Source organism: Etheostoma cragini, unplaced genomic scaffold (genome assembly GCF_013103735.1).
Source record: "Etheostoma cragini isolate CJK2018 unplaced genomic scaffold, CSU_Ecrag_1.0 ScbMSFa_897, whole genome shotgun sequence".
In the NCBI taxonomy this organism is placed as follows: Eukaryota; Metazoa; Chordata; class Actinopteri; order Perciformes; family Percidae; genus Etheostoma; species Etheostoma cragini.
This window is the reverse complement of record NW_023269534.1, coordinates 84,443-96,162: the sequence shown is the minus strand read 5'-3', so window position 1 is coordinate 96,162 and position 11,720 is coordinate 84,443. Positions and strand designations below refer to the sequence as shown.

Sequence of the window (11,720 nt, the reverse complement as noted above, 5' to 3'; positions counted from 1 at the left end):
TATTTGTGGGTCTGCAACTTAGAGTCAAAATACCAAACCTTCAACTTTGAGGGTGTGATACAATGCTGACATTTATTTTCAATATGTAAATATATTATATATATCAGGACCAAGAACACCAAGTATTATTATTATTATTATAGACTCATACATACTCTGAGAACCCCTTCCATTTCAGCAGAAACTCTACTCTTCCCTTCATCACTCTGTGGTCCAAAACCTCCTCCACCACATACTCCTCTTCCTCCTTTACTGCTGCTGCAGTCTCCTCCTCCTCCTCCTTCACTGCTGCTGCAGTCTCCTCCTCCTCCTCCTCCTTTACTGCTACGGTGGCCAGCTCTCCGTCTGCTGAGCACTCCTTTGGTAGACCCAAGGAGGAAACATGCAGAGATAATGATACAAGGGTTAGAAGAATTAATGGGAGGTGTGAGTGAATTCTAGTTCTATCCATGTTTGACTATAATCAAATCTTCTTGTACCTTGTTTTCTCCATGACAACACAGAACGTATGTGTGTGTGTGCTTTTTTAACAAATCTTTTTATGAATGTTTGTGGTAGATTTCTACAATTTAATTGAGTAAATACTTGCATATCTCTTGCAGGATCAGCCACCGTCACCCTATCCTACTGTCCAACTCCACGATGTCTCTGTCTGGAGGACTGTGCTCGCTCTAAGGGTCCCTGCAGTGGTTAAACTGGATGGGCAGCCAGTCTGCAGGACACTCCGTTTGGAGGAAGGTGGTATTGCTGCTTTTTGTGCTTACTTCGTCTACAACGTGGAATATCCATCACGTCTGAAGAACACTTTAATTTTCATTCAGCAATATGTTCTAAAAATGACTGAGGTTGGTGACAAGCCTCTACCTGTTAGTGTGACCGGGGTAATCATCATTTTAGCTTGATCAACATCAGCAATGCATCCACCCTTCAGCTGTCCTAAATGCTCTCCAAGAGCCTACACACTTGTGAAGTTAACCCAGCACATCGGACTTGTCCATGCAAATTTTGCCAAAACGTTTGGCCTTAACAACTGTCGATCACCCTTTTCTAAATATGAGTCTTCACGACGACATATATACAGGCAGCATAAAGACATTATAGCGTGACAAGCCATTGCTCACTATATGCAGGAAACGGTAGTGGTGGAGGAGCAGGGGCCCAGTGATGCTGTCAGTCCTCCTGAACCAAAAAAGCTCAAAGCTTGTGTATTTTTTAATCCAGAACACAGTTCTCACTAGTCATGTTCATGAAATTGAAAGATACATAGTGCTATTGTATTGATTCCCTGCCATGCAACTATTCTCTGCTATTGTTGACTGTTCTCTTTGTTTTTGGCATGACGGTATGAAGTTGTTAATACAATTTATTTCAATGTTTTTTAATGACATCCAAAAACCTTTTTGCATTTTGTTTTGGGATGTTACATGTTTGGGTTCTGCTAAAGACATTTTTTAAAGAAGATGCTGTGTAGTAACAGCCGATCAGGAGTTAGGCTGAATCCCATTTCTCTGTCTTACCCCTACCCCTTACGCCTTTTCCTTGTTTTTGCGTGTTCACGCGGGACCGAGTGGTGTCCCATTTCTTTTTGTGATCGAGGAGTAGGGGTGTATGGCCCTAGGAACCATAGACAGTGAAAGAAAAAACTAAGGGAGGACACAAGCATACTTGTAAACGAGGGGTAGCGATATACATTGTGCAACAGGCAACAATGGCTGCCGCATCGACCAGAGAGACTCATAAATGTAAGTACTGTTGGCTTAAATAATTGATTTAAAAATTACGACAGTCTTGTTTTGTGGTCCATACAGTCCTGTACATACATACTTGCAACCATATTCCTAACTGAAACTTTTTATAAATCGCTTGCTTGCTATGCTAACGCTAATCGTTAACGCTAACTTGATTTGCACAACAGGCCCGCATTTCTCTGCCTTGAATGGACTGCATACATTGCATAGACTGTATATATATATATATATATATATATATATATATATATATATATATATATTAATATTACAGTCTATGAAACATCGCTATGTGCTTTGCATGCACCACCCTGTATCACACAGGAGGACACAACAGCTGATCCACTTTGGGGCTGAACACGAGCAGAAGTTTCCTAATTCATATGTTCATGTTGTACCCATTCATTATTGCATTGGTAGCCTACTGTATTATTGTTATCATTTGTAATTAATTCCTGTTCATTGTTCATACAGTTGTATATTGTTGTTGATTTTGATACGGGACACTGATGAAATACGAGGGTTACTTCAGGGTTACTGGCCAACAAGCATCAGACTGGTCTGGAATATCAGAACAGTTGTAGTTAATTTGTTTGTTTGTGGTCTTGTGTGTATTTTTTTAGTTTTAAACATATGAGTGCCTTTTTATGTGCATGACATGTTAGTTATGGTTCTAATAGTAGATAATGGTTCTGTAACATCCTTTTATGTAATGTTTTTGCCTGTTATGTTTAATTTATTATTACGAGTTGGAATTCAATACATTCCATCTATGTTATTTAGTCTGGTTTAGGAAACTAATGTGTAGTTAGGAGTCTGGTGCCTTAAGTCTCTTCCACATGGTGAAGGATGGTAGAAGGTGAAGGTCTACAGTTCATTATTAATTAACAACGGTATCGGGTATCGACAGATACACAAAGCCCAGGCAGCGGGACTGGGACTGAAAAATTCAGATTAGTGCATCGCTAAATAAAACTGGAAACAACCTGGTTCCATCAGCTGATCTGCAGCAGACATTTCATTTTTAGAGTCCAAGTCCAGCAGGCGTCCTCTCAGGACAGATCTAGGAGGTCTACGCCACATTATCTACTTTACAAAGAGCCAACCATTGGACACCAGCAAGCATTTGGTGGACCAGTGGAGACACCAGGGCCAAGCCAGGAAGGTTCTATGATAGGAGAACACTGACCTGAACATGGCTGCTATCAGAGGCCCAGTCTGCTGCTGGTCTTCGGGGGACCTCGTTGCTCCGCTGCTCCTGGTCCTGGTTGTCCTCCTCCATTCCTCTCTGGTCCTGAAGTCCTGCAGATCTCCAATGTGGCTATATCAACTTCTGTGCGGAGAATACTGGGCCCTCCAAGTTGGTCCAGTGTTTTCCCAACAACAAACCCTGGGGGACCTCTGAGATTAAGGCGCTGCTGAATGAGAAGAAGATGGTCTTTGCATCAGGGAACAGAGAGTAGCTGCACAGGGCCCAGAAGGAACTCCGGCTCAGGATCAAGAGGGGGGAGGTCATCTACGGGAGGAAATTAGAAAAGAGTCTGGACCAGAACAAGGCCAGGGTTGTCTGGAGAGGGCTGCAGAACATCTCAGGCCACGGCAGAGGTGAGGGGGGAACCAAGCCAGCAGAGACCAGGACTGGGCAGATGACCTGGATCTGGTTTTAACAGATTGGACTCTGTCTCCTCGCCCTCTTCATCCCCCCAGCCCCCTCTTTCACACCTCCCTAGGCCTACTCGACCCCCACCCCAGCCTGCCACCTTCAACGACCCTCAACATCAATAACAATAGGCCCACCAGCCCCTCGCCCCCCCGCCTTTCTCATTAGCTACACACACACACAAAAGATGCAACACACACACAAGAGCTCTACAACACACACAAAGGCTACAACACACAAAAAAATACAACACACACACAAAAGCTACAACCCACTGGCGTGTAAAGAGCAGTTGTTAAAGTGTTTACCTGAGTGTGTGCGGGGTCACCTGGAGCTCTGTCTTCTTAAAACTCACTAAGAACAAAGAACACAGCTATCCCGCCACCAGCCCGAGATCACAGTGGAGCAACGAGACTTCCGGTTTCCTCCAAGTCAGGGTTTTTCAGATTAAAGTTTCAAATCAAAGAAGGCCGCCGCCTGGAGGTCAGGAGGGGAACAACAGCTCCACGTTCACTTAAAGGGGTGATAGATTGGTTGTATAGAGTATATCACGCTGTTCCTTGATGTCTCCTGATATGGTGTGTAACATTTGTTGGGCTGAAAATGTTTCTTTTGCTGTTCTTTTGGCCCTCATACCACCCTGCTAAATTGACCTGGCTTGAAACGAGAGGTGTTCTGCCTTATATGGTCTGCTCATGAATATTTAAATAAGCTGCACGCTGATTGGTTGGTGTGCCACAGGACCAACAACACTCACTTAAACATCCAAGATGGAGATGGCATGGAGACTTTAGCTGTTGAACGGTATCTGTTTGAGCCTGAATCAGAGGAAGGATCTGATGTAGAGGAGCAACTTGCCAGGAGACTGGAAATGACTCCTCAGACTGGTAAGTTTGGTCATTTAGCATTTACTAGCATCAACACACAGTCCAACATTAGCCGTCCGTTGTTACACTAGTGTAATACTCACACTTCAGTGTTGTAGCCTAAGAATAACTTTGTATTAGCCTTGTTTTTAGTATCGTAAGTAACATAAGTTATTAATTTGCACAAGGACAAATATTTCACAACTTGTACCCTTGCAGTTTCAATCAAGATGTCCAGTAGACTGAAAAGTTAGGGGCCACTTTGTAGTGGGAAGTTCATAGAGCTGCTCACAACAAAAGTCTTTTGATTGTGATAATGAGTTAGGTACATTATTTAACACGTAGCAGTTATATGTTATCTTACAACAGGACATCCATTTAGCTGGACAGGAGACTACTATTTTGGTTTGTATGCTACGTCTCAAGCATTGTTACACTCGCCTGTGTCAGTAGTAGTAGGTCAAAATGTTATCTTGGAACTACTATCCTGCTGATTAGATCATCTGACTTTGACATTATTACCTTCTTAACATGTAGTAATATGTACAACTACAACTACGGTGCATTCACCTTACCTTGGCAGGTGTTCTTGTGGAAACTGTGCACAAATGCTCCAGGAGAGAGAAAATATATGTTGCCATAAATACCTCAGGTAACTAAAACTATAGACATTAACTCAAGCTACTTTATGCTTTCTGCTCATTCAACATTATGAAATAAAAACAAGCTCATTGTTTGTTTTACAGGTCATGAGAAGAATGACCCAGGTTCCTGAGGAGGTAACCTGTATGACTCACCATCCTGTCCTTCATCTGGTGTGCCTCAATATATATTCTTTGCAAAATGCAATGAATATTTACAGAGTTAACCATGGCCAGTTGAGAATCAGAGGGATGGAAAGATGAGGCCAATGTGATACCACTGTAAGCAGTTCTATAACAATACCCATTGATTATTGTTTCAGCACTATAACAAAAACACAGTATTATCAGGACAACAAAATGAAAAACTTTATTTAGTTTCAAAACAATCATCATTACTCTGAAATCTAAAAGATAAAAAAAAATTGATTGTCCACTACAGCCTGTTCTCTTTGCAGGCAATGCAGACACATGGCTTATAGGACCTTTGTGAGCTGGTGCTGGGAATTTTCTTGGTAGAAGTGTCCGTGTCGTGATCCCCTCGTGTGTCGTGCTGCGTATACAGAGGGAGTTTCTGGACGCTTCAGGGGAGTGCGTCGGGTTGGGTGCCTGTCGAGCTGAGCACACAGGTCCTGGGGCACAGGAATCTGCCGGACTGCTTCCAGATAAGGAAAGGGTCATGGATGATCTCCTCAAACACCAGTCGCATCAGGTCAGAGACATAGCCTGTTGTGTGTGAAAAGTGATTTTTAGTGCCTATACGATGCAAATTTTTATATTTTTGTTTGAAGAAAAAAACAAAAATGTAAACTTACAAATTGTTGGCTCTGTCTTCACTTCTTTAACGGTGTAACCCCCCGTTTTGTCCTTTTGGAAAAGACATCTGTACATTAGTTTCCCTTTGGTTGTCTTCCTTTGTGGCTGCAAGATACAACCTGAAACAAAAAACAAATTTTGTAACATAACTGTGTTACCTTTTACACACACCAAGCAAAATACTCCAGTTAACTCACAGCAAAAGCAGTTGCTAATTTCTAAGCTGTGCCAAAACTGTACTCTAACCAGTGTTGCTACAAGTGCCTTACAGTTGGAGCAGCTTGAAACTGAAATGATTTGCATTTATATGTCCGGCAATTAGGCTTGATGTCTCTAGACCATTGCTTGTATCTCACTCCTTCACTGAACAAAACCAGTTTCTGCAGACAATTTGTCCCCCATTCACATTTGCCTTTTCTAAAGACTCGTTTTGTTGAATGACAAAGTTCATAGGGCATGTACATACCTGCAAAGGCGTCTTCAACACACAATCTAGCATCCAGTCATACCCTTTGTACACAAACACATTCCTACCTAATGTCCAAATTATTTTCACCACCCTCCCCCACAATAGGAAATGCAGTTGATTGAGATCAGACCAATCAGTGATAATCCAGATGAATAGTTCTATTCCTACTATAAATAGTTCACTAATGTGTTGGGAATGGCTCACATATGTGAAAAGTCACTCACTCATCATGGTAACATTGTTAGATAACACTGCTCTGCTAAATGCTACCCAGTCACAATGCTACACAAACACCATAAGACGTCTGGTTTTGTAAGAATAATTAGAAAAGTTACCTTGTATGATATGTGAGGTCTTAATGTCTTATGAGACAGTTGTGTCCCCGAGATGTCACACTCGGAGCATCTGTTTGGCAAGCTGCATCTTTCGTGTGCAAGCAAACGGGATGACATAGCTAGCTAGCTAGCTGAGTAAAGTTACAGCTTAACGCTAGCTAGCAACCAAACTATCAGGCTTCTACTCAGCTGCAGTTAGCTTTCTTGCTGAAATACAATAAAAATGAACCTGCTGTAGAATAATATAAAGTTTAAATGTTTCATCACTATGTAATAAGATGTATGCTGCAGTTGGGTTGAGAAGACATGATTTAATTCAGTGTTGTAGGCGCCATATCATGCTGTGTAAATTACCAATATGTGTCTCAAGAAAGGTAGATCGAGATTGAGACCCTTTTGTGTCCTCACCTACCACCTCTCTCCTTTTAGTTTCTGTCATATGGTTTAGAACAAAAGACTGTTAACACATAGAAAGACACTGTTTGCTCCACAAAAGGGAAGCAACCTCCTGTCTCCCACCACCCGGTGTCTTAAACTGAGATAAGACACTGGAATGCTGATTTACTGTATTCTGTTAGACCCTCTCACTAACATGATAATTGCCTTTTGATCTGTGTGTGAAACCGACCCCAAAAAGGGGGGTTTAGAGCATGTCCTTCCCAACTGGACAGCGAAGAAACCAACAAGACTCGTCCTACCTGCCACCATGGCAACAAACAGCCAATAAGGAGGGAATTTACTCACCAAGGGGAAGAGAACCGCCCCTGGAGTAGAAGGAATATAGGTGGGAGGGAGACAAGATTTCTGGGCGAAATAGATGTGAAACTCTTGGGTGTAAACAGCTATTTCAAGCCCGCTGCAGCGTAATTCTTTGTGCTTCGACTTATCATTTTTGTTTAATAAATCTTTGTGTTAACCTTCCATTGGACCCAAGCCTTCTTCTTCAGAGATTCAACAAACACGAAGTTAGTTAATTCTAACACTGCCAAAGTGGACAAACATGCATCGTGAACTATAGATGTAGCTACATGACAACACAGGGTATTTATTCGAATGGAACGGTTAGGAAAATTAAACGTTAGCTCCTTTGCCATTACAGTTGATCAACACACATTAAGCCTATGCTAGCTACAGGATACGTTAGCATTGTCCAACCCATCAGTTTAAAGTGATATCAGGAGAACTGATTTAGGAAAAACACCATTATCATTCTTGGTCTCAACAAACAGACGTTATTTCTGACATTATTCCTCAATAATTCATCCTTTTTCATTCCTGTCTCCTTATTGAGAAATATAAAAAAATAAAAACATTAGACAACCAATTTTAATGAATTTTCAGAGTTCACAGTTTGCTGAGAATTTCATCGTTTTAGTAACGTGTCAAAAAGACACGTCATATAATTATGATTGGATACCTCTTGGATCCAATCAGATTTACCCTTTACCTTTTTAATTTTAGATATTTAAAATGAAAAAATATATGTTTTTGTTTCTTCATTCGTGGATATCTGCTTTTAATAGCTTTGTTTCTAGTCATAATTCTAATTGTAGACACCTGAATTTGCATACTAGTCACTATGGCAACTGTGCACATAGTAGCAGACATAAGAGAACATCAGAGGAGGAAGATCTTCAGATTGGTTTCAGCTTTTAGAAAATGAAGTCAAAAAGAGAATTTTTGAATTTATTCTCCATATTTTCAACATTATTCCAACAATTTCTACAATCACATATTTACAGATTACTTTGACTCATAAACCATCTTACAGAATTCATGAAACAAATAAAAAATGGCCAAAGTGACCAGTAATTATCCAAAAGACTTTTCACACAAGATAGTAACATCCATTAACTTTTTCTACCCGGTATAACAAGGACACATACTGTGTTCTGGAGACATTATGGGATGTAATAGGCCTCACTCTTAAATGAAGCTTCATGACACAATGACATATTCAGCAATATGTTTTCTGGGGCTGCACATCAAATACTAATAAATTTGTATCTGATTACATAATCAACACATTAATTTGATGCATCATGACACACGTTATGTAGACGATATCTATTTAAACCTCTGTTAAACCCACAGACATTTATTATAACTTCCAGAAGAAATCAGTTTCTAAAGACACCAAATATGTCAAGATGAAGTTTCATTCAATTTTCAAAGAATTGCTGCACATTTAACATATGATAATAAATGGAATAAAGTGTAAATCACTCACCACAGGAAACAGATTCTGTAGAAAATAAGATGTAAAATATATGAATATGTACATTTGTTCCCTTAAATGAGATCAGTGATTAGTTTACTCTGACAGGAGAGATGATCAGAGGGGCAGAGTTTTTACCACCTTCATTAAGACAGGGACTGAAGTATGGGAAGAGTTTCTCAGTGAAGGAGCAGCCAGTAAAGGAGTAGATAAGAGCTGCAGCATCTACGTCATAAAAGGAGACCAGACCCTCCTCATAGTCCACAAACACCCCCACCTTCTGAGGAGGAGACTTCAGAGAGAGACGGACTGAAGGGGAAGAAAGAGCTTTGTACTCATTTCCATTTCTCAAACATATCGTCCAGTAACCTTTGTTAGGACTCAGTTTTATGTCTCCCTTCCTGTTGATCGACTCTCTGGCTACTCCTAAATTCCAATTAGTTTTTCTTTTAACTTGGACCTCAAAGTAAAATCTGCCCGAAGAGAAACTCTGTTTTCCTAAAAGAAAAATACCCTTCGAAAATCTCTCTGGGTTGTCTGGGAGTTTCTTCCTCACATCACCCGTATTCACTTGTTTTCCATCATCAGACAGGATGAGAGCAGGATGTGCTGTATCAGGATCAAGAGTCACATCCACTGCATACTGCTGGACCCTCTGGACTGAGTGTTTGATCTCCTGAATCTTCCGGGAATCCAGCTCTGCCTTCTTTCCTTTATGTTTTTCTTTCAGAGGAACAACATCATGTGTCTTGTGGTCTGAAACAAACTGGTCGGTCTTACAGAACAGCTCCAGAGGTTTATCATGCTTCGTACACATCCTGCCTTCCAGGTTCTCCCCAGGGTCGATCAGCTGATGACTTTTCAGACCTGACGTGGTCAGATGAGGCTCCAGGTGAGTCTCACAGTAGGAGGCCAGACACACCAGGCAGGACTTCAGGGCCTTCAGTTTGGTTCCAGTGCAGACGTCACAGGGAACTTCTCCTGGTTTGGACACTTGTTGCTCTGAGCTGCTGCTGCTGGCTTTCTGTTGAGCTGAAGGTTCTTCTTCAGGCACATTGCTGGCAGCAGCCAGATCTACACACACTGTGAGAGAAAAAATACATTTAATTTAAAAGACAGTTTGTATTAATTTATAACGAAATGTGTGCATGTGTAGGCGTTATGGAGCTGTGTGTATATATATGAGGGAATAGTGGCATTAGAACGGGACAAAAGCCGCTCAATGGAGAGGTTTGTGTGTCCCTAGGCACCTGAGGGCTGTATGGTCTGGAGCTTTGTGCTCCTGGTAGGGTCTTCTATGGCTAAGTGGTATCAAGTGAGGGGCCAGACAAAGAATGGTTCAAAAACCATATGAGTCATCGAGGGAGAGAGGGAGTGACCCTGCCTGGAGGAAGCCAGGGGCCCCCGTCATGCTGCCAAGTGCACAAGTTGTGTCAGCAGGTCACAGATAACAATCTGTTCAATAAGTATTGTTTCTCATGTCCACCCACTCTTTCATCCTGAAAATACAAAGTTAAAAGCGTGACTGACTCAAAGCAGAAGGAGCTCTACGGTTTACAAATCAAAGATACTATGAGATGGGGAATAGAGCAAGTCGTCTCCTAGCATTCCAACTTCAAAAGGCTCAAGCAAATAGAATTATTTCATAAATAAATCATCCCCTTTCCAAACAGGCCATCAGAAATAGCCGAGGCTTTTGCAAAATATTGTCAAGTTTTAAATAACGACTTTGAGCTAGACTCCACGGAAAACGAGACTCAGGTGTTTTTTCAAAAATTAAATCTACCATCACAATCGGCAGAAGAGGCATCTGAAATGATACAACCAATTACAGCACAGGAAATATCAAATACTATAAAAAATCTCAAAAATAATAAATCGCCGGGTACAGATGGGTTTCCGGGGGAATTCTATACGTTTTTACAAGAAGGATCACACCAGTACTACATGGAGTCTTTAATTATGCTCTGGCCTCAGGTGAGTCGCCAAAGACTTGGTCAGAAGCCATCATTTCAGTCTTACATCAGGAAGGCAAAGATCCAACTTCATGTGAGGGACATAGACCTGTCAACTTGCTCTCCAATAATCTGTATATAGTAAAAAACATAGTGGCACGGAGAATGCAGAAGCATATAACTAAATTGATCAAATCAGAACAGACAGGCTTTATTCCGGGAAGGCAAGGTGCCGATACGTCACAGCTATTTGAAACAAACTATGGGAAATTGATAACTGAAATTAAAAAAGATTTGATCAGGTGGGAGATTTTGCCTTTGACTCTGATGGGGAGGATAGAAACTGTGCAAATGAATGTATTACCAAGAGTGTTGTTTGTGTTCCAGTCATGGCCTATTATGGTCTCCAACTCTACCTTTAAAATGTTAGATAAGATTATATGTAAATTTATTTGGGAAAAGAAAAATGATAGAATTAAATATAAGATACTTCTTTGTCCAAAAGAGAAGGGAGGATTGAATTTACTCAATTTAAAGATATTACTACTGGGCTGCTTATTTGGATTACTAACGATGCAGATGCATTGTGGGTGGGAATGGAACAAAATTCTATAAATGTACCTGTAGAATCGCTTCCATTTTTGAGTGAAGTAACGCTAAAGAGGTTGAAGGTGGGCAATGTCTGGATCAGGGGGACGATGAGAATATGGTCGAGGGTACGTAAGAAATTGCAACTGTCAAACTCTATTTGTGGAGCCACCCGAATCTCAATTAACACTGATTTTTTACCATGTATGATGGATGCAGGCTACAAAAGATGGACACGACAGGGGTTAAAATATATTGCCCAAATGTTTAGGGGTCAAACCTTGAAGTCATTTTAGCAGTTAACACAAGAATTTAATTTACCAGCCCATGATTTCTATGAGTTTCCACAACTAAGACACTACCTCACGACACATAAGGAGTGGGAGAAGATCTCTAACATCCAATCGAAACTAGAAGAATTACT

The 11,720-nt window shown here is 41.0% G+C and overlaps 3 protein-coding genes across 3 annotated transcripts in view; all 3 read right to left on the bottom strand.

Moving 5' to 3' along the window:
• The window catches only part of LOC117941526, a 45,487-nt gene that overhangs the window by 30,549 nt on the left and 3,218 nt on the right, over window positions 1-11,720 (bottom strand). The gene's annotated exons all lie outside the window — the stretch shown is intronic.
• The window catches only part of LOC117941517 (tripartite motif-containing protein 29-like), a 44,706-nt gene that overhangs the window by 32,456 nt on the left and 530 nt on the right, over window positions 1-11,720 (bottom strand). Inside the window, exon 2 of the mRNA XM_034866523.1 lies at window positions 9,520-9,836. Within this exon, the coding sequence (XP_034722414.1) occupies window positions 9,520-9,836 (317 nt within the window). The remainder of the gene's footprint in view (window positions 1-9,519; window positions 9,837-11,720) is intronic.
• LOC117941529 (probable chromo domain-containing protein LHP1) lies at window positions 129-3,073 on the bottom strand. The gene is made up of 2 exons (XM_034866536.1): window positions 2,938-3,073; window positions 129-358 (listed from the first exon to the last, which is right to left on the bottom strand). The coding sequence occupies exons 1-2, from the start codon at window positions 3,028-3,030 to the stop codon at window positions 146-148; spliced, it is 306 nt and encodes a 101-aa protein (XP_034722427.1). The 5' UTR covers window positions 3,031-3,073; the 3' UTR covers window positions 129-145.